Source organism: Eptesicus fuscus, chromosome 1 (assembly GCF_027574615.1).
Source record: "Eptesicus fuscus isolate TK198812 chromosome 1, DD_ASM_mEF_20220401, whole genome shotgun sequence".
In the NCBI taxonomy this organism is placed as follows: domain Eukaryota; kingdom Metazoa; phylum Chordata; class Mammalia; order Chiroptera; family Vespertilionidae; genus Eptesicus; species Eptesicus fuscus.
This window is the reverse complement of record NC_072473.1, coordinates 1,530,338-1,557,906: the sequence shown is the minus strand read 5'-3', so window position 1 is coordinate 1,557,906 and position 27,569 is coordinate 1,530,338. Positions and strand designations below refer to the sequence as shown.

At 50.9% G+C, this 27,569-nt stretch overlaps 1 protein-coding gene across 2 annotated transcripts in view; it reads left to right on the top strand.

Moving 5' to 3' along the window:
- NLGN4X (neuroligin 4 X-linked) overlaps nt 1–27,307 on the top strand; it is a 115,266-nt gene extending 87,959 nt beyond the window's left edge. For both annotated transcript variants that reach the window (XM_054715386.1, XM_054715385.1), the window contains 3 exons: nt 13,814–13,999; nt 16,401–17,190; nt 26,449–27,307. In XM_054715386.1, the coding sequence (XP_054571361.1) occupies nt 13,814–13,999; nt 16,401–17,190; nt 26,449–27,307 (1,835 nt within the window). The remainder of the gene's footprint in view (nt 1–13,813; nt 14,000–16,400; nt 17,191–26,448) is intronic.
- Nucleotides 27,308–27,569: the final 262 nt, after the last annotated feature.

Here is a 27,569-nt window from a genome sequence, read left to right as displayed (position 1 = left end):
TCTCTGTAAGAAATCAATAAAATATATATTTTTTTTTAAAAAAAATCAAATTGCAGCATTTTTATTAAAACCTGCAGGCCGTGAGTCTGACACCCGTGGTTATGCCCTCGGGCCTGGAAAAATACTACCCAGGTTGCACGTGGGTTCATTCTGCAGACAGAGGTCGAGCCTGAAGAGCGAGACCTGGCCGTCGGAGTGTGGGGAGGGGGGGGGCGCTCGCTCCTGAGATTGGGGGCGGGGTTTGGCTTTTCCCTGCCTGTCCCCTGAGCCTGCACCACGACAGGTCCCGATTCGTGAGAACTCGAGGTTGTACCGATGTATTTGTTACTCATTTACCGGCGAGAGGCCCGGCGCATGAGATTCGTGCATGGGGAGGGGGGAGGGGGTCCCTCAGCCCGGCCTGCGCCCTCTCGCAGTCTGGGGGGCCCCCAGGGGACGTCCGGCTGACGGCTTAGGCCTGCCCCCCCCCCCCCGGACAGCCTTAGGGCGGCCGTGTAGGCGGGAGAGGCTCCTGCGTTGAGCGTCTGCCCCCTGGTGGCCAGTGCGCGTCACAGCGACCGGCCGTTCTGCATATTAGCCTTTTTTTTTTTTTTAATATATTTTTATTGACTTTTTTACAGAGAGAAAGAGAGAGGGATAGAGAGCCAGAAACATCGATGAGAGAGAAACATCCATCAGCTGCCTCCTGCACGCCCCCCGCTGGGGATGCGCCCGCAACCAAGGTCCATGCCCTTGACCGGGAATCGAACCCGGGACCTTTGAGTCCGCACGCCGACACTCTATCCACTGAGCCAAACCGATTTCGGCTGCATATTAGCCTTTTATTATTTAAGATTTACTTGTTTACCTGTTTATCTATCTGTGTATTTATTTAATTTTTAAACACGCGTCCTCTTTTTTTCCCACCATGCACCCCTTCGAACCGGCCCTCACCCCCCCACACACCCCAGGCCTTTATCACCCTATGGTCATTGTCCATTCGTGATGCAGAGATGTATACAAGGTCTTTGTTTTATTACCACCCACCTCCCCACTCACCCCCATGTATTTTTAAAAAATATATATTTTATTAATTTCAGAGAGAGAGAGAGAGAGATAGAAACATCCATGAGGAGAGAGAATCATGGGCCGGCTGCCTCCTGCACGCCCCCTACTGGGGATCGAGCCACAACCCGGGCCTGTGCCCTTGACCGGGAATCGAACCCAGGACCTTTCGGTCTGTAGGTTGATGCTCTATCCACTGAGCCACACAGAATAGACCTCTCCCATGTATTTTTTTAAAAATATATATTTTATTGATTTTTTTTTTACAGAGAGGAAGGGAGAGGGATAGAGAGTTAGAAACATCGATGAGAGAGAAACATCCATCAGCCGCCTCCTGCACGCCCCCCACCTGGGGATGTGCCCGCCACCAAGGTCCATGCCCTTGACCGGAATCGAACCCGGGACCCTTCGGTCCGCAGGCCGACGCTCTAGCCACTGAGCCACACCGGCCAGGGCCATGGGCATTGTCGAGCCCCCTTCTGAGGGAGCCGCACCCTCCCTGCGTTCAGGGTGATGGGGGCCGGGAGAGGGTGGGTCCCGCTCACCCAGGTGAGACAGGGCAGGAGGCCAAGTCAGGCCTGCCCCTGGGGGACCCATAGCCGCCGCCTCTCTCTCTCTCTCTCTCTCTCTCTCTCTCGCTCTCTCTCTCTCGCTCTCGCTCGCTCGTTTTCGGCGTCAGCTGTTGGAACGCAGCTTGGAGTCATGAGACGCGTTATCGTGAAGGACCGAACGCATTTCCCCGGAGGCCCTGCCCGTAGCACTCTCTGCCCTCGTCGGCCGGGTTGTCAACCTTGAGTTTGTTGTCATGATAATGAAAGCGAGTCTATGCTGTTTCCCTTTAAATCATTGGATAAAGGAAAGATAGGTGGGTGGGTGGATAGATAGATAGATAGATAGATAGATAGATAGATAGATAGATATAGATAGACAGATACATAGATAATAGATAATATACAGGTAAATGATAGATAGATAGATAATAGACAGATAGAAGATAGATAGATAGATAGATAGATAGATAGATAGATGATAGACAGATAGACAGATAGATAGATGGATGGATAGATAGATAGATAGATAGATAGATGATAGATAGATAGATAGATAGTTAAATAGGTGATAGATAGATGATAGATGGGTAATATAGTTTGAGGGTGATGGATGGATGGATGAATATATAGTTAGATAATCATTAGATAGGTACATAGGTAGATAGATGGTAGATATAGTTAGATGGATGATGGATGGATGGATAGATGAATGTATTGATATGATAGATACATAGATCGATGATAGATAGATAGATAGATAGATAGATAGATAGATAGATAGATATAGATGAATGATAGATGGGTAATATAGTTTGAGGGTGATAGATGGATAGATGAATATATAGTTAGATAATCATTAGATAGGTACATACATAGATAGATGGTAGCTATAGTTAGATGGATGATGGATGGATGGATGGATGGATAGGTGAATGTATAGATATATGATTGATAGATAGATGGTTGATTGATAGATAAATAGATCAATAGATGATTGATAGATGATATAGAGATGAAAGATGGATGATAGGTATAGTTAGATGAATGGATAGATGGATGGATAGACATAACTATAGATGATAGATAGATAGATAGATAGATAGATAGATAGATAGATAGCTGATAGATAGATATTTGATGGATGGATGGGTGGATGGATGGATGGATGAATGTATAGGTATATGATGATAGATAGATGATTGATTGATAGATGATATAGAGATGAAAGATGGATAATAGGTATAGTTAGATGAATGGATAGATGGATGGATAAATGTAACTATAGATAGATATTTGATGGATGGATGGATGGATGGATGGATGAATGTATAGATATATGATGATAGATAGATGCAAATAAAATGCAAATAAAACCCTTTCTTTAAACTTTCCAGAAATGCATATAAACCCACCCAAATTGTGCCTCATGTCCCTCCCCGGCTTCCAGCTCGTTGCTTGGGGTCTGCAGAGTGAGTTTAGAATAAGCGTCGGCTGAGTGCGCGTCCCTGTGCCTTTCACGGCATGGATACCAGCTGTGACTTTATTTCCTCCCCTAACCCTAACCCTAACCCTAACACTAACACTAACCCTAGGCCTTTATTTATTTATTTTTAAAGTATATATTATTGATTTTTTATGGAGAGGAAGGGAGAGGGAGAGAGAGTCAGAAACATCAAGGAGAGAGAAACATCCATCAGCCGCCTCCTGCACGCCCCCCACTGGGGATGTGCCCGCAACCAAGGTCCATGCCCTTGACCGGGAATCGAACCCGGGACCCTTCCGTCCGCAGGCCGACGCTCTATCCACTGAGCCATGCCGGTTACGGCTAGGACGGCCCTTGAAACGTATCGATGGAGGGGAGACAGGAATGAGTAGCGTGGATCCTGATAGATCAGGGCAGTTGGTCCGGTCGGCGACGTTGGGAATACAGAGGGGACGCGGGGCAGCAGCCTTTCGCGTATGGAGTTTCCCAGATGCTGCCATGACTTAGCGACGATTTGCTTCTCCGTTCCACGGGTGAGGGGATGGGGCTTTGAAACGGTAAATCGCAGGCGTGGACTCAGATCCAAGGGTTGGATGACGGAATCCAGTGCTGGAGAGAACAGGGTAAGGGACCTATGAGCAGATGTGACCCTATACTTGACCTTGACCCTGACCGTACCCCACACCCTAACGCTAACCCTGACCATAACCCACACCCAAACCATAACCCTAACCCTAACCCTGACCCTAATCCTAACCCTAAATCTAACCCTGAGCTTGACCCTGATCCTAACCTTAACACACACCCTAACCATAACCCTACCCCAACCCTAACCTACACCCTAATCCTAACAATAACCCTAACTGTAACCTTAACCCACACCCTAACCCTAATCCTAACATTAACCCTATTCCTAACAATGACCCTAGATCTAACCCTGAGCTAGACCCTGACCCTGACCCTAACACACACCCTAACGCTAACCCTGACCGTAATTCACACCCTAACCCTAATCCTAACATCAACCCTAATCCTAACAATAACCCTAACACTAACCCTGAGCTTGACCCCGACCCTAACCCTAACTATAACCCTAACCTAACCCTGACCCTAACCATAACTATAACCCTAACCTAACCCTGACCCTAACCATAACTATAACCCTAACCTAACCCTGACCCTAACCCTAACTCTAACCTTGATACTAACTATAACTATAACCCTAACCAGCGGTCGCCAAACCTTTCTGACCTCATGGACCACCAGTGGTCTGCAGACTGCTGACCCTAACAATAACCCTGACCCTAATGTTGACAGTAATCCTAACCCTCAACCCTGACCCTAACCTTGACACTAACCCTAACCCTAACCCTGAGACTAACCATAACCCTAACTCTAACCATAACTCTGACACTAACCCGAACCCTGACACTAACCATAACCCTAACCATAACCCTGACCCTAACACTAACCTTGACACTAACCCAGACTCTAACCCTAATTCTAACCATAACCCTGACTCTGACACTAACCCTGACCCTGATCCTGACCATGACATTAATCCTAATACTAACACTAACCCTAAGTCTAACTTTGACACTAACCCGAACCCTGACACTAACCATAACCCTAACCCTAACTCTAAACATAACCCTGACACTAACCATAACCCTGACCCTGTCACTAACACTAACACTGACCCTAACTCTAAAGTTGACACTAACCCAGACTCTAGCCCTAACTCTAACCATAACCCCGACCCTGACCCTGACCCTAACTCTAACCATAACCCTAACCATAACCCTGACCCTAACCCTAATACTAACACTAACCCTAACTCTAACCTTGACACTAACCCGACCCTGACCCTAACCCTAACCATAACCCTGACCCTAACTCTAACCATAACCCTGACCATAACCCTGACCCTAACACTAACCCTAATACTAACACTAACCCTAACCTTGACACTAACCCGACCCTCACCCTGATCCTAACACTAACCATAACCCTAACCATAACCATAACCCTGACCATAACCCTGACCCTAACACTAACCCTAATACTAACACTAACCCTAACCTTGACACTAACCCGACCCTGACCCTGATCCTAACACTAACCATAACCCTAACCATAACCCTGACCCTGACACTAACCCTAATACTAACACTAACCCTAACTCTAACCTTGACACTAACCCCAACCCTGACCCTAACTCTAACCATAACCCTAACCATAACCCTAACCCTAACCCTGACCCTGACCCTAATGCTAACCCTGACCCTGATACTAACCCTAATACTATCACTAACCCTAACCCTAACCTTGACACTAACCCGACCCTGACCCTGATCCTAACTCTAACCATAACCCTAACCATAACCCTGACCCTAACACTAACCCTAATACTAACACTAACCCTAACCCTAACCTTGACACTAACCCGACCCTGACCCTGAGCCTGACTCTTCGTATGAAGGACTCAGTCCTGTCACGGACATTTACCTAAATCCCCGTGCCGTGCCGAGGGCTCGGAGCGGGTCGGGGACGTTGAAGAGGGACCAGCCCTCGGTCGAGGGAGCGAAACGAGAGGCCGTTGGTCCCGCCGAAGCGGGGGGCGGGCTCCGCCTTTCGACCTTTTCGACCGTTACCGCGAAACGCATCTCATCTTCTCTCCGGGACTTGACGGGTTTCCGCTTTCTAAAACTAACGCCGCTTCAGACATAGACTTGGACGCCCCGGTGAGCCGCGCTCTAAAATAACGGTGCCGACGAGACCAGTTTGGCTCAGTGGACAGAGCGTCGGCCTGCGGACCGAAGGGTCCCGGGTTCGATTCCGGTCAAGGGCATGGACCTTGGTGGCGGGCACATCCCCAGTGGGGGGGTGCAGGAGGCAGCTGATCGATGTTTCTCTCTCATCGATGTTTCTAGCTCTCTATCCCTCTCTCTTCCTCTCCGTAAAAAAATAAATAAGTAAATAAAATAAAATAAAATAAAATAAAATAAAATAAAATAACGGTGCGTGCGGATGGAATAGGCCTGATGAGTCTGTTCGTAATTTAACGGATCCCCAAGATTGGAAACTTCTGCTACGGGAATCAAATACCGCTCATAATGGCCTTGGATCTACTGTTCTACTGACCTTAGGAATAGAATTAGGCCCTGGCTGGTGTGGCTCAGTGGATAGAGCGTCGGCCTGTGGACTGAAGGGCCCCGGGTTCGATTCCCAGGTCAAGGGCATGTACCTTGGTTGCAGGCACATCCCCAGGAGGGGGCGTGCAGGAGGCAGCCGGTCCAGGATTCTCTCTCTCTCTCTATATTCCTCTCCTTCCCTCTCTGAAATCAGTAAAAATCTATTTTAAAAACAAACAAAAAAAAACCCCACATGGATGTTGATCTTTTATTCCCGATAATCTGAGGACATCGGTTAAAAGGGCTTAGTTGCTGTGTAGGAGCTCGGTATTATACACACAACCCTCTCTTCCCTCAAAAAAGCTATTCTTGCCCTGGCCCACGGGGCTCAGTGGTTGAGCGTCGACCCATGAACCAGGAGGTCACGGGTTCGATTCCTGGTCAAGGGCACATGCCCGGGTTGCGGGCTCGGTCCCCAGTAGGGGGCGTGCAGGAGGCAGCCGATCCAGGATTCTCTCTCCTCATGGCTCTTTCTCTCTCTCTCTCTCTCTATTCCTCTCCCTCTCTCTATGAAATCAACACAAATATATATATTTTTAAAAAAGAACGAAATAGAACTAGACTTTGTGCAATATCGAGGTGTTAATTAAACCTAACAGAATGAAGGCCCATTGCCGCCCATGTCACTGTTAAGCAAAATAAAAAAGAGGAAAATTGAGACACTAAACCTGAATCAGCATCACCCACCAGGACGACAGAATTGGAGTTACACCCCGTCCTGGTTTTCCGCCTCATCCTCTCTGGAAGGATTCCTCCGTTTCGTCAAATCATAAATGGTTCCAGGGAGAACACGGGAGACGTGGTAAATTGTAATAAACGCGCCCCATGAGCCATCTTGTGTAAACACCAGAGAACAGCAATTTGAGTCTATGTGACTGATTTTCACTGTTGTACCCGTTCCCCGTTCTCGTCACACAGACGTCTTTTATGGCCTCGTGTACGTGGCCTAAACTGAATTCCGCCGCGTCTCAGTGGAGAGCTTTATTTGAACACTAGTGGCCCGGTGCACGAAATTCGTGCATGTATTGGGGGGGGGTCCCCTCAGCCCAGCCTGCACCCTCTCCAATCTGGGACCCCTCGAGGGATGTCCGACATCCCTCTCACAATCCAGGACGGCTGGCTCCCAACTGCTCACCTGCCTGCCTTCCTGATTGCCCCTAACCGCTTCTGCCTGCCGGCCTGATCACCCCCTAACCACTCCCCTGCCAGCCTGATTGATGCCTAACTGCTCCCCTGCCAGCCTGGTCACCCCTAACTGCCCTCCCCTGCTGGCCTGGTCACCCCTAACTGCCCTCCCCTGCAGGCCTGGTCACCTCTCAACTGCCCTCCCCTGCAGGCCTGGTCACCCCTAACTGCCCTCCCCTGCAGGCCTGGTCACCCCTAACTGCCCTCCCCTGCTGGCCTGGTCCCCCCCAACTGCCCTCCCCTGCAGGTCTGGTCCCTCTCAACTGCCCTCCCCTGCAGGCCTGGTCACCCCTAACTGCCCTTCCCTGCAGGTCTGGTCGCCCCCCCGCCCCCGATCTGCTCTCCCCTGCAGGACTGGTCACCCCTAACTGCCCTCCCCTGCAGGCCTGGTCACCCCTAACTGCCCTCCCCTGCAGGCCTGGTCACCCCTAACTGCCCTCCCCTGCAGGCCTGGTCCCCCCTAACTGCCCTCCCCTGCAGGCCTGGGTCCCCCCCTACTGCCCTTCCCTTCAGGCCTGGTCCCTCCCAACTGCCCTCCCCTGCTGGCCATCTTGTGGCGGCCATCTTGTGTCCACATGGGGGCAGCCATCTTGTGTGTTGGAGTGACGGTCAATTTGCATATTACTCTTTTATTAGATAGGACTAGAGGCCTGGTGCATGAAATTCGTGCACGGGGGAGGGGGTCCCCTCAGCCCAGCCTGCACCCTCTCCAATCTGGGACCCCTCGGGGGATGTCTGACAGCCGGTTTAGGCCCAATCCCGGGGATCGGGCCTAAACCGGCAGTCGGACATCCCTCTCACAATCCTGGACCGCTGGCTCCTAACCGCTCACCTGCCTGCCTGCCTGGTCGCCCCTAACTGCCCCCCCTCTTGCCAGCCTGATCTCCCCTCATTGCTTCTGTGTGCTGGCCAGGTCACCCCCAACTGCCCTCCCCCCCACCAGCCTGGTTGCCCCATGCAGTGCACTGCTCAGTCGTTTGGTCGCCCCTCACTAACCCCCCTGCCGGCCTGGTCGTAGGCAGCCATCTTGTGAGGGCGTGAGGGTCAATTTGCATATCACCTCTTTATTCTATAGGGTTTCCTTTTGGCTTTCGTTCCATTAAACAAAACAGGTGCTTGTAAACCCACTCCCTCACCAAGCGTCCCATAGATGTGGTGGTGGGAGGGAGGGGTCCTGATTTAAAAAGGCTACTGAGCCCGGCCAGTGTGGCTCAGTGGATAGAGCGTCGACCTATGAACCAGGAGGCCAGGGTTCGATTCCCGGTCAAGGGCACAGGCCCGGGTTGCGGGCTCGATCCCCAACCAGTAGGGGGTGTGCAGGAGGCAGCCGATCCAAGATTCTCTCTCCTCATGGATGTTTCTATCTCTCCCTCTCCCTTCCTCTGAAATTAAGGAAAAAAAATTTTTTAATACATATTTTATTGATTTTTTTTTTTTTTTTTTTTTTTGCAGAGAGGAAGGGAGAGGGATAGAGAGCCTATGAATTTCTAAAAATGGTCTCTTTACTTAAAAAAAATTTTTTCCTTAAACGTAAACTCCTTCGAACTGCCGCGCCCAGGCCATGGTGTTTTGTGGAAGAGCCACCCTCCAGGGGCCAGAGAGCCGCCTGTGGCTCGCGAGCCGCGGTTTGCCGACCACGGCCCTAGGGTATTCTCGGGAGAACTCACCTTTGCATGATTTCACGGCTCTGGATCCGCTCCGTCCATCGGTGTACGCTGTTCATTCGACCCCACGTATGAGTGAGATCATGGGACACGTGTCTTTCTCCGACCGGCTTATTTCACTCAGCATCATGCTCTGCAGGTCCCTCCAATGCTGTTGCGAATGATAACAATTCTTCCTTTTTCATGGCTGCGTAGTATTCCACGGTGTCGATGCACCACAGCTGTTGTATCCATCCCCTCGTGTGCTGACGGGCAATATTCCCCAAACTTTGCTCACAGAGTATAATATCATAAAAGTGGTAGGAGATGTTGGAAATCTGCAAATCACAGGATTACTTCTGTTATATTCTAAACTATTTTTTTCTCCTCTTGCTCTATTTTTGGTTCATTGGTTTATGTTGTTCATTACATTCCACACATGAGTGAGATCCTGGGATAGTTATCTTTCTCCGACCGGCTTAATTCCATGCAATAAACATCAATACGTCAAGAAAAACGATTTTAAATATAAAACATGTAATACACATTAATATTTCAAGAAAAATATTTTAAATATGATATGACCCAAACTGTGCTCACAGAGTATAATATCATAAAAGTGGTAGGAGATGTTGAAAATCTGCAAATCACAGGATCACTTCCATTATATTCTAAACTATTTTTTTCTCCTCTGGCTCTATTTTTGGTTCATCAGTTTATGTTGTTCATTACATTCCACACATGAGTGAGATCATGGGATATTTATCTTTCTCCGACCGGCTTATTTCGCTCAGCAACATGCTCTCCAGGTCCATCCATGCTGGTGCAAATGGTAACCATTCTTCCTTTTTCATGGCTGCATAGTATTCCACCGTGTCGATGCACCGCAGCTGTTTCATCCATCCCCTCGCCTGCTGACGGGCAATATTCCCCAAACTGTGCTCACAGAGTATAATATCACAAAAGTGGTAGGAGATGTTAAAAATCTGCAAATCACAGGATCACTTCCATTATATTCTAAAATATTTTTTTCTCCTCTTGCTCTATTTTGGTTCATCAGTTTATGTTGTTCATTAGATTCCACACATGGGTGAGATCATGGGATATTTATCTTTCTCCGACTGGCTTATTACATGCAATAAACACCAATACGTCAAGAAAAACGATTTTAAATATAAAACATGTAATACACATTAATATTTCAAGAAAAATATTCTAAACATGATATGACCCAAACTGTGCTCACAGAGTATAATATCACAAAAGTGGTAGGAGATGTTGAAAATCTGCAAATCACAGGATCACTTCCATTATATTCTAAAATATTTTTCCTCCCTCTGGCTCTATTTTTTGGTCATCAGTTTATGTTGTTCATTAGATTCCAACCATGAGGGAGATCATGGGATATTTATCTTTCTCCGACCGGCTTATTTCACTCAGCATCATGCTCTGCAGGTCCCTCCAATGCTGTTGCGAATGGTAACCATTCTTCCTTTTTCATGGCTGCGTAGTATTCCACCGTGTCGATGCACCACAGCTGTTTTATCCATCCCCTCGCGTGCTGACGGGCAATATTCCCCAAACTGTGCTCACAGAGTATAATATCATAAAAGTGGTAGGAGATGTTGGAACTCTGCAAATCACAGGATCACCTCCATTATATTCTAAACTATTTTTTTCCCCTCTGGCTCTATTTTTGGTTCATCAGTTTATGTTACTCATTACATTCCACACATGGGTGAGATCATGGGATATTTATCTTTCTCCGACCGGCTTATTTTGCTCAGCATCATGCTCTCCAGGTCCATCCATGCTGGTGCAAATGGTAAAAGTTCCTCCTTTTTCATGGCTGCGTAGTATTCCACGGTGTCGATGCACCACAGCTGTTTTATCCATCCCCTCGCGTGCTGACGGGCAATATTCCCCAAACTGTGCTCACAGAGTATAATATCACAAAAGTGGTAGGAGATGTTGAAAATCTGCAAATCACAGGATCACTTCCATTATATTCTAAACTATTTTTTTTCTCCTCTGGCTCTATTTTTGGTCATCAGTTTATGTTGTTCATTACATTCCACACATGAGAGAGATCATGGGATAGTTATCTTTCTACGACCGGCTTATTACATGCAATAAACATCAATACGTCAAGAAAAACGATTTTAAATATAAAACATGTAATACACATTAATATTTCAAGAAAAATATTTTAAATATGATATGACCCAAACTGTGCTCACAGAGTATAATATCACAAAAGTGGTAGGAGATGTTGAAAATCTGCAAATCACAGGATCACTTCCATTATATTCTAAAATATTTTTTTCTCCTCTGGCTCTATTTTGGTTCATCAGTTTATGTTGTTCATTACATTCCACACATGAGTGAGATCATGGGATATTTATCTTTCTCCGACCGGCTTATTTCGCTCAGCATCATGCTCTCCAGGTCCATCCATGCTGGTGCAAATGGTAACCATTCTTCCTTTTTCATGGCTGCGTAGTATTCCACGGTGTCGATGGACCACAGCTGTTTTATCCATCCCCTCGCGTGCTGACGGGCAATATTCCCCAAACTGTGCTCACAGAGTATAATATCATAAAAGTGGTAGGAGATGTTAAAAATCTGCAAATCACAGGATCACTTCCATTATATTCTAAAATATTTTTTCCCCTCTGGCTCTATTTTTTGGTCATCAGTTTATGTTGTTCATTAGATTCCACACATGAGGGAGATCATGTGATATTTATCTTTCTCCGACCGGCTTATTTTACTCAGCATCATGCTCTCCAGGTCCATACATGCTGGTGCAAATGGTAACCATTATTCCTTTTTCATGGCTGCGTAGTATTCCACGGGGTCGATGGACCACAGCTGTTGTATCCATCCCCTCGTGTGCTGACGGGCAATATTCCCCAAACTGTGCTCACAGATTATAATGTCATAAAAGTGGTAGGAGATGTTGGAAATCTGCAAATCACAGGATCACTTCCATTATATTCTAAACTATTTTTTTCCCCTCTTGCTCTATTTTTGTTCATCAGTGTATGTTCTTCATTACATTCCACACATGGGTGAGATCATAGGATATTTATCTTTCTCCGACCGGCTTATTTCGCTCAGCAACATACTCTCCAGGTCCATCCGTGCTGGGGCAAATGGTAGCAATTCTTCCTTTTTCATGGCTGCGTAGTATTCCACCGTGTCGATGGACCACAGCTGTTTTATCCATCCCCTCGTGTGCTCACAGAGTATAATATCACAAAAGTGGTAGGAGATGTTAAAAAATCTGCAAATCACAGGATCACCTCCATTATAGTCTAAAATATTTTTTTCTCCTCTGGCTCTGTTTTGGTTCATCAGTTTATGTTGTTCATTACATTCCAACCATGAGGGAGATCATGGGATATTTATCTTTCTCCGACCGGCTTATTTTGCTCAGCATCATACTCTTCAGGTCCCTCCGTGCTGTTGCAAATGGTAAAAGTTCCTCCTTTTTCAGGGCTGCGTAGTATTCCACGGGGACGATGGGCCACCAGTTTTTTCCCCTCGCGTGCTGACGGGCAATATTCCCCAAACTGTGCTCACAGAGTATAATATCACAAAAGTGGTAGGAGATGTTGAAAATCTGCAAATCACAGGATCACTTCCATTATATTCTAAACTATTTTTTTCCCCTCTGGCTCTATTTTTGGTTCATTGGTTTATGTTCCTCGTTACATTCCAACCACGAGGGAGATCATGGGATATTTATCTTTCTCCGACCGGCTTATTTTGCTCAGCATAATGCTCTCCAGGTCCATCCATGCTGGTGCAAATGGTAATAGTTCCTCCTTTTTCATGGCTGCGTAGTATTCCACGGGGTCGATGCACCACAGCTGTTTTATCCATCCCCTCGCGTGCTGACGGTCAATATTCCCCAAACTGTGCTCACAGAGTATAATATCATAAAAGTGGTAGGAGATGTTGAAAATCTCCAAATCACAGGATTACCTCTGTTATATTCTAAAATATTTTTTTCTCCTCTTGCTCTATTTTTGGTTCATCAGTTTATGTTGTTCATTACATTCCAACCACGAGGGAGATCATGGGATATTTATCTTTCTCCGACCGGCTTATTTCGCTCAGCAACATGCTCTCCAGGTCCATCCATGCTGGTGCAAATGGTAAAAGTTCCTCCTTTTTCATGGCTGCGTAGTATTCCACCGTGTCGATGGACCACAGCTGTTTTATCCATCCCCTCGCGTGCTGACGGGCAATATTCCCCAAACTGTGCTCACAGAGTGTAATATCATAAAAGTGGTAGGAGATGTTAAAAATCTGCAAATCACAGGATCACTTCCATTATATTCTAAACTATTTTTTTCTCCCTCTGGCTCTATTTTGGTTCATCAGTTTATGTTACTCATTACATTCCACACATGAGTGAGATCATGGGATATTTATCTTTCTCTGACCGGCTTATTTTGCTCAGCATAATGCTCTCCAGGTCCCTCCGTGCTGGTGCAAATGGTAAAAGTTCCTCCTTTTTCAGTGCTGCGTAGTATTCCACCGTGTCGAGCCCGCAAACCCGGGCAGGTGCCCTTGACCGGGAATCGAACCGGTGACCTCCTGGTTCCCGGGTCGACGCTCAGCCCCGGAGCCGTGCGGGCCGGCCGGGCCGGCGGGCCTCGGCGAGCAGAGCAGTGGGAATGTCTGCGCCTCCTCCCGCAGGGTTCCTGAGCACGGGCGACCAGGCGGCCAAGGGGAACTACGGACTCCTGGACCAGATCCAGGCCCTCCGGTGGATCGAGGAGAACGTGGGGGCCTTCGGCGGCGACCCCAAGCGCGTCACCATCTTCGGCTCTGGCGCCGGGGCGTCCTGCGTCAGCCTCCTGACCCTGTCCCACTACTCGGAAGGTAAGACGGGGGTCCCCCCTCCGCGAGCCCCCGGGGCCCATCCGTGGGGCCGTATCCCCCACATATTGTATGCCTGCAATGCTCTTATTTCTTTATTTTTTTGTTTTTCTTTTTGTTCGTTTGTTAAGATATATTTTATTGATTTTTTTACAGAGAGGAAGGGAGAGGGAGAGAGAGAGAGAAACATCGATGAGAGAGAAACATCGATCAGCTGCCTCCTGCACGCCCCCTACTGGTTGGGGATGTGCCTGCAACCAAGGTCCATGCCCTTGACCGGGAATCGAACCCGGGACCCTTCAGTCCGCAGGCCGACGCTCTATCCACTGAGCCACACCGGTTAGGGCTGTTTCTTTGTTTTTTAAGATATTTTTGCTCGAGGCCCGGTGCACGAATTCGTGCACCCGAGGGGTCTTGGCCGGCCCACCCCGATCGGGGGCCTGTTGGGACAGGTCAGGCGGGGGAGGGGACGCGGGAGGTTGGCCGGCCAGCCTCGCTCCCATTGGTGTTGGGGGCGGCCAATCGGGGGCGGGGGCGGGGCCGGGCAGGGGGAGGGGCCGTGAGCGGTTGGCCAGCCGGTCCCACCCCCCCCCTGGTCAGACTCCCTCCCACAGGCCTTCGGTACAGCGTCTGGGATGGACACGCAAATACCCCACCGGGTAATGGAAGGAGAAAGAAAATGCAAGCCCTGGCCGGTGTGGCTCAGCGGCTAGAGCGTCGGCCTGCGGACCGAAGGGTCCCGGGTTCGATTCGGGTCAAGGGCACGTCCCTGGGTTGCAGGATCCTCCCCGGCCCGGGTCCTGGTCGGGGGCGCGTGCAGGAGGCAACCCATCGGTGTTGTGTTTCTCTCACATCGACGTTTCTCTCTGTCTCTCCCTCTCTCTTCCTCTCTCTCTAAAATCAATGGGGAACTATCCTTGGGTGAGGATTAAAAAGGGGGAGAAAAATAGAAAAAAAAATAGAGAATGAATTAGTTTATCAGTGCAGCTCAATTCTCCATGTAGTTTCATTTACTTAACCAATATTTGGGGTGTGCATGTGTGTGTGTGTGTGTGTGTGTGTGTGGATATAAAAATATCCTGTAAAATCAATGTGCAACTCTAGCCGGTATGGCTCAGTGGATAGAGCGTCAGCCTGCAGACTGAAGGGTCCCGGGTTCGATTCCCGGTCAAGGGCACATGTCCGGGTTGCGGGCTCGATCCCCAGCAGGGGGCGTGCAGGAGGCAGCCGATCCGTGATTCCCTCCCATCATGGATGTTTCTCTTTCTCCCTTCCTCGCTGAAATCAATAAAAATATATATTTTTAAAAAGTACAAGAAAGCAAATGCATAATTTTATCCCTGCATCTACACTGCTCATGTCATTTCGTTGTATATATACAGTATATATACATATATATATATATATTTTTTTTTTTTTATGGATTTCAGAGAAGAAGGGAGGGAGAGAGAGAGGGAGAAACATCCATGAGGAGAGAGAATCATGGACCGGCTGCCTCCTGCACGCCCCCCACTGGGGATCGAGCCTGCAACCCGGGCGTGTGCCCTTGACCGGAATCGAACCGTGACCTCCTGGTTCCTAGGTCAATGTTCCACCACTGAGCCACACCAGCCTGGCTGCATTATTATTATTTTAAATATTTTCATTGATTTCAGAGAGAAAGGGAGAGAAAGAGAGAGAGAGAGAGAGAGAAACATCCATGATGAGAGAGAATCATGGATTGGCTGCCTCCTGCACGCCCCCTACTGGGGTTCGAGCCTGCAACCCGGGCCTGCGCCCTTGACCGGGAATCGAACCCGTGACCTCCTGGTTCCGAGGTCGATGCTCAACCACTGAGCCACGCCAGCTGGGGCTCGTTTCATTTCCTTAAACAATATTTGTGGGGGGCGTGCCTGTGTGTGTGCATGCATGTGCGTGCTATCTTGTATGCGTGTGTTTGTATAACAGTAAGAACATCCCGCCAAAACCGGTGTGGCTCAGTGGATAGAGCGTCGGCCTGCGGACTCAAGGGTCCCGGGTTCAATTCCGGTCGAGGGCATGCACCTTGGTTGCGAGCACATCCCCAGTAGGGGTGTGCAGGAGGCAGCTGATCGATATTTCTCTCTCTCATCGATGTTTCTAACTCTCTATCCCTCTCTCTTCCTCTCTGTAAAATATCAATTAAAAAAAAAAAAAAAAGAGTAAGAACATCCCCTAAAATCAACGTCCAGCCGGAGGGGGTCGTGGGGACCACGGGATGGATCGAGGCAAGGAGCCGCCTGCCATCCTCCCTCGAGGTCCCCAGCCCCGGGCCGGGGACCCTCCCAGCCTGGTCTCCCCGTCCCGAGCAGTCATCTCTGAGTTTGGGGTGATTTCTTTTTCCTTTTCTCCTCACGGGCATGTGCCCGCCCCCCCTTCCCTGCAGGCCTGTTCCAGAAAGCCATCATCCAGAGCGGCACCGCCCTGTCCAGCTGGGCCGTCAACTACCAGCCGGCCAAGTACACGCGCATCCTGGCGGACAAAGTGGGCTGCAACATGCTGGACACGACCGACCTGGTGGATTGTCTCCGGGGCAAGAACCACCGGGAGCTGATCCAGCAGACAATCACCCCGGCCACCTACCACATCTCGTTCGGGCCCGTCATCGACGGCGACGTCATCCCCGACGACCCGCAGATCCTCATGGAACAGGGCGAGTTCCTCAACTACGACATCATGCTGGGGGTCAACCAGGGAGAGGGCCTCAAGTTCGTGGACGGCCTCGTGGACGCCGAGGACGGCGTCACGCCCAACGACTTCGACTTCTCCGTGTCCAACTTCGTGGACAACCTGTACGGCTACCCCGAGGGCAAGGACACGCTGCGGGAGACCATCAAGTTCATGTACACCGACTGGGCCGACAAGGAGAACCCCGAGACGCGGCGCAAGACGCTCGTGGCGCTCTTCACCGACCACCAGTGGGTGGCGCCCGCCGTGGCCACCGCCGACCTGCACGCCCAGTACGGCTCGCCCACCTACTTCTACGCCTTCTACCACCACTGCCAGAGCGAGATGAAGCCCGGCTGGGCGGACGCGGCCCACGGCGACGAGGTCCCCTACGTCTTCGGCGTCCCCATGGTCGGCCCCACCGAGCTCTTCAGCTGCAACTTCTCCAAGAACGACGTCATGCTGAGCGCCGTCGTCATGACCTACTGGACCAACTTCGCCAAGACCGGGTACGTGGCCCCCTCCCGTCCCGTCCCGTCCCGCCCCGCCCCGAGCTGGCCCTGCTCCCGGGGGCCTGGTTCCTCCGCTGTGTGTGTTTGTGGGTTTTTGTCGACACTTTTCCATCCATGCCGATTTGTTTATTTATTTAAATATACAGCGTCTATGCATGCTAGAGGCCCGGTGCATGAAATTCGTGCACGGGGGTGGAGGGGTGTCCCTCAGCCCAGCCTGCACCCTCTCCAGTCTGGGACATCCCTCTCACCATCCGGGACGGCTGGCTCCCAACCGCTCGCCTGCCTGCCTGCCTGATCGCCCCTAACCGCTTCTGCCTGCCAGCCTGATCACCCCCTAACCACTCCCCTGCCAGCCTGATTGATGCCTAACTGCCCTCCCCTGCCAGCCTGTTTGCCCCTAACTGCCCTCCCCTGCAGGCCTGATCACCCCTAACTACCCTCCTTTGCAGGCCTGGTCACCCCCAACTGCCCTCCCCTGCCAGGCCTGGTCACCCCTAACTGCCCTCCCCTGCAGGCCTGGTCACCCCCAACTTCCCTCCTCTGCCAGCTTGGCCACCCCTAACTGCCCTCCCCTACAGGCCTGGTCCCCCCAACTGCCCTCCCCTGCAGGCCTGGTCACCCCTAACTGCCTTCCCCTGCAGGCCTGGTCACCCCCAACTTCCCTTCCCTGCAGGCCTGGTCCCACCCAAATGCCCTCCTCTGCTGGCCTGGTCACCCCGAACTGCCCTCCCCTGCAGGCCTGGTCCCTCCCAACTGCCCTCCCCTGCAGGCCTGGTCCCTCCCAACTGCCCTCCCCTGCAGGCCTGATCACCCTTAACTGCCCTCCCCTGCAGGCCTGATCCCTCCCAACTGCCCTCCTCTGCAGGCTTGGCCACCCCTAACTGCCCTCCCCTGCAGGCCTGGTCCCTCCCAACTGCCCTCCCCTGCAGGCCTGATCACCCCTAACTGCCCTCCCCTGCAGGCCTGGTCACCCCTAACTTCCCTCCCCTGCTGGCCTGGTCACCCCCAACTGCCGTCCTCTGCAGGCCTGGTCCCTCCCAACTGCCCTCCCCTGCTGGACTGGTCCCTCCCAACTGCCCTCCCCTGCAGGCCTGCTCACCCCTAACTGCCCTCCCCTGCAGGCCTGGTCCCTCCCAACTGCCCTCCCCTGCTGGCCATCTTATGGTGGCCATCTTGTGTCCACATGGGGGCAGCCGTCTTGTGTGTTGGAGTGACGGTCAATCTGCATATTGCCCTTTTATTAGACAGGCCATGCTGTATATTTCCTATCCTATCTAATAAACAGTGGATGTGCTAATGGATGGCCTCGCCGTCAAAGATGGCGGCACCCAGTCCTCTCAGCCCTGCACCTACCCAGGGCTGGCCCGAGGCTCATATAACCAGGGCCGCCCGAGGCTCAGGTGACCAGGACCGGCCGAGGCGTGTGCTGCCGGCAGTGGCAGCAGCAGAGGTGTGATTGATGGGGCGTCGCCTTCCCCTGATCGCTGGCTCGCCTCCCGCCCCTGAGGGCTCCTGGATGTGAGAGGGGGCAGGCCGGGCTGAGGGACCCCCCTCCAGTGCATGAATTTTCACGCACCGGCCTCTAGTATGTATACAGTATATATATGTGTGTGTGTGTATATTTATGTGTGTGTGTGTATATATGTGTGTGTGTGTGTATATTTATGTGTGTGTGTGTGTGTATATATGTGTGTGTGTGTGTATATTTATGTGTGTGTGTGTGTATATATATATATGTGTGTGTGTATATATATTTATGTGTGTGTATATATATATATGTGTGTGTGTATATTTATGTGTGTGTGTATATATATATGTGTGTGTGTATATATTTATGTGTGTGTGTATATATGTGTGTGTGTATTTATGTGTTTGTGTGTGTATATATATATGTGTGTGTGTGTGTATATGTACACACACACATATATATGTATATGTGTGTATATGTATATATATATATATTTAGAGAGAGGGAGAGAGAGAGTGTAATCCGGCCCTAGAGAGAGGGAGGTTGTGGGTATGCTGAGAGTCTCATGTTTAGGGCTGTATAGGAAATAATTTTATTTTATATTTTTAAATATATTTTATTGATTTCAGAGACAAAGGGAGAAGGGGAGAGAGAGACAGAGAGAGAGAGAGAGACATAGAAACATCAGTGGTGAGAGAGAATCATGGACCGGCTGCCCCCTGCACGCCCCCTACTGGGGATGGAGCCCACAACCCAGGCCTGTGCCCTTGACCGGGAATCGAACCCGTGACCTCCTGGTTCATGGGTCGATGCCCAGCCACGGAGCCACGCCGGCCGGGCACACCCTCAGCTGTTCTTGACCGGCTCCATCTGCAGGGATCCCGTTCCCAGGAACGCCACGCTCTGGGGCGCTGGGGTTCGGGACGTCGGCCCGTCTCCATTGGAGGGGTCACCGTTGAGCTCCCAGCCCCCCCCCCCCCCCCCCGTCTGGGAGGCAGGTCCGTGGTGTCTGGGACCTCCAAACCGCGGCGTGTCCGTGCCCAGTCACTCCCACGTCATCCAAACACGGCCTTCTCTTCGTTTCACCCTTTGCACGCGCTTGCTTTTCTTCCTCGATTCCTTTATTCTACTCGGGGTTTAATTTTTTAAACACCCCGGATTTTACAGAGCGCGGCAGTGGAATAAAAAAACTGGAGTTCCTTTTCATACAAACTTATTGATTTGGATTTTTTTATATGTCAAGTTATTGATACATTCAAAGGGTAATTTTAATCTCGATGCTAACCGTGTCGAGTCACACTCGACATCCGAGTGCAAAAGGTTAAAGCTTGCCTGAGGATATGTTCTTACTGATTGGAAAAGAGAGAGAGAGAGAGAGAGAGAGAGAGAGAGAAAGAGAGAGAGAGAGAAACATAGATGTCAAAGAGCAACATCCATCGGTTGCTTCCCATACACTCCCTGATGGAACCAAAAACCTAGGTATGTGCCCCGATCAGGAATCAAACCCATAACCTTTTTTTAAAAAAAAAAAAAATTATTGAATTTTTACAGAGAGGAAGGGAGAGAGTTAGAAACATCGATGAGAGAGAAACATCCATCAGCCGCCTCCTGCACGCCCCCCACCTGGGGATGTGCCCGCAACCAAGGTCCATGCCCTTGACCGGAATCGAACCCGGGACCCTTCGGTCCGCAGGCCGACGCTCTATCCACTGAGCCACACCGGTATCGGCCGAGCCCATAACCTTAGGGTGCATGGCCTGATGCTCCAACAAACTGAGCCACACTGGCCAGGCCGAAACGTGTCATTCTTTTTCTTTTAAAAAAAAATAATGTGTATCTTTATTGACTTCAGAGAGAGGAAGGGAGAGAGAGAGAGAGAGAGAGAGAGAGAGAGAGAGAGAGAGGGAGAGAGACATCCATGATGAGAGAGAATCATGGACCGGCTGCCTCCTGCACGCCCCCCACTGGGGATCGAGCCCACAACCCGGGCACGTGCCCTTGATCGGAATCGAACCCGGGACCCTTCAGTCTGCAGGCCGGCGCTCTATCCACTGAGCCACCCCAGCCAGGTCCAATGTATCATTTTTTTACATGAGATCTAATCACCCCATCATCACTTGCTTTTGTGAAACACACGTAATTCCTTTCTCCTTTCCCTGATTTGCGAATAAATTTTTAAAAAATATATCCTTATTGATTTCAGAGAGGAAGGGAGAGGGAGAGAGAGAGAAACATCCACGATGAGAGAGAATCACGGATCGGCTGCCTCCCGCACGCCCCCTACTGGGGATCGAGCCCGCAACCCGGGCATGTGCCCTTGACCGGGAATCGAGCCGTGACCTCCTGGTTCCTAGGTCGACGCTCAACCACGGAGCCACGCCAGCCGGACCGGAAAAAAACTTTTTAATAGTTTTGGGTTTTGGGGATTTTTTGTTGTTGTTGTTTTTATTTTTTTTAATGCAAAGCCTGTGTCATTTATCATTGATTTAACTGAAGCATTAAGAGGAAATTGTGGCAGCCAAAACAAAGCCATTAAACTCTCGTTAGCGCTCCTGCCCGCCCGAGGCCCTGGGGCTGAGGCCGTCTCTCTGTTTAAACATGAAAGAAAGAGAAAGATAAAGGGAATTAATTAGTGATCAGCTGGCGTCGGGCCGATACCTTCACCAGGACCCAAGGAACGTGGGACCTGGATGGAAAACCCCACAGGATCCTGTTGTTGAAGGCTTTTGAAGGCCGGAACCGCATTTCCTAAAACCACTCGGCCCGCACCTGCATTTTCCCCCGCGTTGGGAGATATACAGTCACGTGGGCCCGGCCGGCCTGGCTCAGCGCTTGAGCATCAACCTAGGAACCAGGAGGTCACGGTTCGATTCCCGGTCAAGGGCACGTGCCCGGGTTGTGGGCTCCATCCCCAGTGTGGGGCGTGTAGGAGGCAGCCGATCCATGATTCTCTCTCCTCCTTGATGTCTCTCTCTCTCTCTGTTTCTCTCCCTTCCTCTCTGAAATGAATAAAAATCTGTCTATATAAAACCCTAATATGCAAATAGACCAAACGGCAGAATGACCGGTTGCTATGACATGCACTGACCACCAGGAGGCAGCCGATCCATGATTCTCTCTCCTCATGGATGTCTCTCTCTCTCTCTCTCTCTCTCTCTCTCTCTCTCTCTGTTTCTCTCCCTTCCTCTCTGAAATGAATAAAAATCTATCTATATAAAACCCTAATATGCAAATAGACCGGATGGCGGAATGACCGGTTGCTATGACATGCACTGACCACCAGGAGGCAGCCGATCCATGATTCTCTCTCCTCACTGATGTGTCTCTCTCTGTTTCTCTCCCTTCCTCTCTGAAATGAATACAAATCTGTCTATATAAAACCCTGATATACAAATAGACCAAATGGCAGAATGACCAGTTGCTATGACATGCACTGACCACCAGGAGGCAGCCGATCCATGATTCTCTCTCCTCCTTGATGTCTCTCTCTCTCTCTCTTTCTCTCTCTTCTCTCTCCCTTCCTCTCTGAAATGAATAAAAATCTATCTATATAAAACCCTAATATGCAAATAGACCAAACGGCGGAATGACCGGTTGCTATGACATGCACTGACCACCAGGAGGCAGCTGATGCATGATTCTCTCTCCTCATTGATGTCTCTCTCTCTTTCTCTCCCTTCCTCTCTGAAATGAATAAAAATCTATCTATATAAAACCCTAATATGCAAATAGACCAAACGGCAGAATGACCGATTGCTATGACATGCACTGACCACCAGGAGGCAGCCGATCCATGATTATCTCTCCTCATTGATGTCTCTCTCTCTCTCTCTCTCTCTCTTTCTCTCCCTTCCTCTCTGAAATGAATAAAAATCTATCTATATAAAACCCTAATATGCAAATAGACCGAACAGCAGAATGACCGGTTGCTATGACATGCACTGACCACCAGGAGGCAGCCCATCCATGATTCTCTCTCCTCCTTGATGTCTCTCTTTTCTTCTTTCTCTCCCTTCCTCTCTGAAATGAATAAAAATCTATCTATATAAAACCCTAATATGCAAATAGACCAAATGGCGGAATGACCGGTTGCTATGACATGCACTGACCACCAGGAGGCAGCCGATCCATGATTCTCTCTCCTAATTGATGTCTCTCTCTCTCTCTCTCTCTCTCTCTCTCTCTTTCTCTCCCTTCCTCTCTGAAATGAATAAAAATCTATCTATATAAAACCCTAATATGCAAATAGAGCAAACGGTGGAATGACCGGTTGCTATGACATGCACTGACCACCAGGAGGCAGCCCATCCATGATTCTCTCTCCTCCTTGATGTCTCTCTTTTCTTCTTTCTCTCCCTTCCTCTCTGAAATGAATAAAAATCTATCTATATAAAACCCTAATATGCAAATAGACCAAACGGCAGAATGACCGGTTGCTATGACATGCACTGACCACCAGGAGGCAGCCGATCCATGATTCTCTCTCCTCATTGATGTCTCTCTCTCTCTCTCTCTCTCTCTCTCTCTCTCTTTCTCTCCCTTCCTCTCTGAAATGAATAAAAATCTGTCTATATAAAACCCTAATATGCAAATAGACCAGACGGCGGAATGACCGGTTGCTATGACATGCACTGACCACCAGGAGGCAGCCGATCCATGATTCTCTCTCCTCCTTGATGTGTCTCTCTCTCTGTTTCTCTCCCTTCCTCTCTGAAATGAATAAAAATCTGTCTATATAAAACCCTAATATGCAAATAGACCAAACGGCAGAATGACCGGTTGCTATGACATGCACTGACCACCAGGAGGCAGCCGATCCATGATTCTCTCTCCTCATTGATGTCTCTCTCTCTCTCTCTCTCTCTCTCTCTCTCTCTCTCTCTCTTTCTCTCCTTTCCTCTCTGAAATGAATACAAATCTATCTATATAAAACCCTAATATGCAAATAGACCAAACAGCAGAATGACCGGTTGCTATGACATGCACTGACCACCAGGAGGCAGCCGATCCATGATTCTCTCTCTCTCATCATCCCATGTTTCAATCTCCCTCTCCCTCCCCCTTCCTCTCTGAAATCAATAAAAATATCCTACAGAATAAAGATGTAATATGCAAATGGTCATTAGGCCGTGAAGCATAAGGACGGACCGCATAACGACCGGATCACGGATCAGCAGGAGGGCGGGGCAGCGAGCTACAAGCGGGCGGCGGAGAGCTACAGGAGGGGGCAGGGCAGCAAGCTATGGAGGGGACGGGGGGGAGAAGGGGTGGAGGGAGCTACAGGAGGGCGGGACTATGGGCAGAGAGCTGCTGGAAGGCGGCAGCGAGCTACTGGTGCACGGATTCGTGCGCTGGGCTATTAGTCTAGACCAGGGGTCGGCAAACTCCTGAGTCCACAGAGCCAAACATCAACAGCGCCACGAGGGACATTTCTTTGGAGAGCCACATTTTTTAAACGTAAACTTCTTCGAACGCCACGTCTTCAACACAGACTCGCCCAGGCCGTGGTGTTTTGTGGAAGAGCCACCCTCCAGGGGCCAGAGAGCCGCCTGTGGCTCGCGAGCCGCAGTTTGCCGACCACGGGTCTATACTAATGAAAGGGTAATATGCTAATTAGACCGGGAGACTTTCCGGGTGTCCTTCCGGACAAAGCCATGGTGGCAGGGCCGAGGCAGAGGAGGTTAGGGGCGATCAGGCCAGGAGAGGAAGGCAGTTGGGGGTGATCAGGCCGGCAGGGCAGGGGCAGTTGGGGGTGATCAGGCAGGCAGGGGAGGGGCAGTTGGGGGGCGATCAGGCTGGCAGGTGGGGACAATTGGGGGGTGGGAAGGCCAGCAGGCAGAGGCGGTTAGGGGCATTCAAGCGGGCTGACAGGTGAGCGGTTAGGAGCCAGCAGTCCCAGATTGCGAGAGGGATGTCCGACTGCCGGCTTAGGCCTGATTGTGGGATCGGGCCTAAACCGGCAGTCGGATATCCCCCGAGGGGCCCCAGATTGAAGAGGGTGCAGGCCGAGCTGAGGGACACCCCACTCCCTGTGCATGAATTTCGTGCACCGGGCCTCTAATGTATATATATATATATTTAAATTAAAAACATTACTCCTAGCCGGTTTGGCTCAGTGGCTAGGACATCAGCCTGTGGACTGAAAGGTCCCGGGGTCGATTCCCGGTCAAGGGCACAGGCCCGGGTTGCAGGCTCGATCCCCAGTAGGGGGCGTGCGGGAGGCAGCCGGTCCATGATTCTCTCTCATCATGGATGTTTCTCCCTCTCCCTTCCTCTGTGAGATCAATAAAAATATTAAAGAAAATATAAAGAAACCTCACCGAGGGTACAAGACAGAGATGGTGGACGGCCCGGGAATTCCTTTAGAACCATCGGGACTTCATCCACTTAGGAGCCGAATCCATATCGGCCGCTCCCGGGGTGCAGAGCTGAAGTGACACTGAGCGATGAGAGAGAGAGAGAGAGAGAGAGAGAGAGAGAGAGAGGCAATGAGTTCTTTTCTTTTTCGTGTTTTTTAATTAATTTGGAAAGCTTGCTGGCTCGCCATTGAAGCCACGCGGAACTCATCTCCACGCACAAAGCAAGATGCCCCTTGAAATCCCAAGTACACACGGGATGGGATTTCCCCGGCTACAGCCGGGTCGACGAGAAAAAGGGGGGATTGAGTGCGGATCGGCACGGTCTAGCGATGGGTTGTTGGTGAGCGGCGGACGGGGGGGGGGGGGGTCAGAGGTCGTTGCTAGTGAGTGGGTTCTTTGCAACGGGGTTGCGGCCTGGCCGGTGTGGCTCAGTGGATAGAGCGTCGGCCTGCGGACTGAAGGGTCCCGGGTTCGATTCCGGTCAAGGGCATGGACCTTGGTTGCGGGCACATCCCCAGTAGGGGGCGTGCAGGAGGCAGCTGATGGATGTTTCTCTCTCATCGATGTTTCTGACTCTCAATCCGTCTCCCTTCCTCTCTGTAAAAAAAAAATCAATAAAATGTATATTTAACCTTTTGCACTCGGATGTCGAGTGTGACTCGGCACGGTTAGCATCGGCAGCAGCTCTGAAATATAAAAAAAAAATCCAAATAAATACGTTTGTATGAAAAGAAACTCCAGTTTTTTTATTCTACTGCCGCGCTTTGTAAAATCCGGGGTATTTGAAAAATTAAACCCCGAGTAGAATAAAGGAATCGAGAAAAAAAAGCAAGCGAGTGCAAAGGGTTAAAAAAATAAATAAATAATCCACGGACAGCCCTGACCGGTGTGGCTCAGTGGACAGAGCGTCGGACACCTGCGGACTGAAGGGTCCCGGGTTCGATTCCCGGTCGAGGGCATGGACCTCGGTGGCGGGCACATCCCCGGTGGGGGTGGGGGGGCGTGCAGGAGGCAGCTGATCGATGTTTCTAGCTCTCTCTCCCTCTCCCTTCCTCTCTGTAGGAAAATCAATAAAATATATATATTTTTTTAAAAAAATAATCAATGGACAGAGCCAGGACGAACTCGTCCCCGGCGGGGGGGGGGGGGGGGGCGGGTGTGACCAGGGTCCAGGTGCGGACAAGGAGGTAGAGGGTTGTCCGCGGGGAATCGGCACGGGATCGACTCCCCCCGGAGCCCGCTGAAGCAGGCGAGAGTCTGAGACACGGAGTGGCCCGATGATGATGATGCGATCGGAGGCCATCGTCATCCTGTGGCCTCTCCGTGGCCAGGTGGATGCGGTTGTGCCATGTGGAAGCAACATGACCTCCTCTCTCTCTCTTTCTCTGTCTCTCTCTCTCTCTCTCTCTCTCGCTCTCTCCCCAGGGACCCCAACCAGCCCGTGCCCCAGGACACCAAGTTCATCCACACGAAACCCAACCGGTTCGAGGAGGTGGCCTGGTCCAAGTACAACCCCAAGGACCAGCTCTACCTGCACATCGGCCTGAAGCCCCGCGTGCGCGACCACTACCGGGCCACCAAGGTGGCCTTCTGGCTCGAGCTCGTGCCGCACCTGCACAACCTCAACGAGATCTTCCAGTACGTGTCCACCACCACCAAGGTGCCCCCTCCCGACATGACCTCCTTCCCCTACGGCACCCGGCGGTCGCCCGCCAAGCTCTGGCCCACGACCAAGCGGCCGGCCGTCACGCCCGCCGGGGGCGGCCCCAAGCACGCCAAGGACCCGCACCGCACGGGCCCGGAGGACACGACGGTCCTCATCGAGACCAAGCGGGACTACTCGACGGAGCTCAGCGTCACCATCGCCGTGGGTGCCTCCCTGCTGTTCCTCAACATCCTGGCCTTCGCCGCCCTCTACTACAAGAAGGACAAGCGCCGCCACGAGACGCACCGGCGGCCCAGCCCGCCCGCCGCCGCCCCCCCCAACGACGTGGCCGCCCACATCCGGGGCGAGGAGATCATGTCGCTGCAGATGAAGCAGCTGGAGCGCGAGCACGAGTGCGAGTCCCTGCAGGCGCACGACACGCTGCGGCTCACCTGCCCGCCCGACTACACGCTCACCCTGCGCCGCTCGCCGGACGACGTCCCACTCATGACACCAAATACCATCACCATGATCCCCAACACGCTGACGGCCATGCAGCCGTTGCACACCTTCAACACCTTCAGCGGGGGGCAGAACAGTAGCAACCTGCCCCACGGGCACTCGACCACGAGGGTATAGCTTTGCCGACGCCCACCCCTGGCCCCCCCTGTCCCCCCGTCCCCGTCCCCGTCCCCTGCCCCCGGAGAGCGCGAGAGACACGGATGCACCATCGCCACCCAAGGAATGTTCCCCATCTCACGCACATAGGACAAGAATTTATTAAAAGAAAACAAAACACAACAAAACACACACACACACACACACACACGCGTGTACGTGGGTGCCGAAGGGCCGTCCGTCGCCGTGTGGCCCGTGGACCGACCCCGTCCCGCATTTTCCC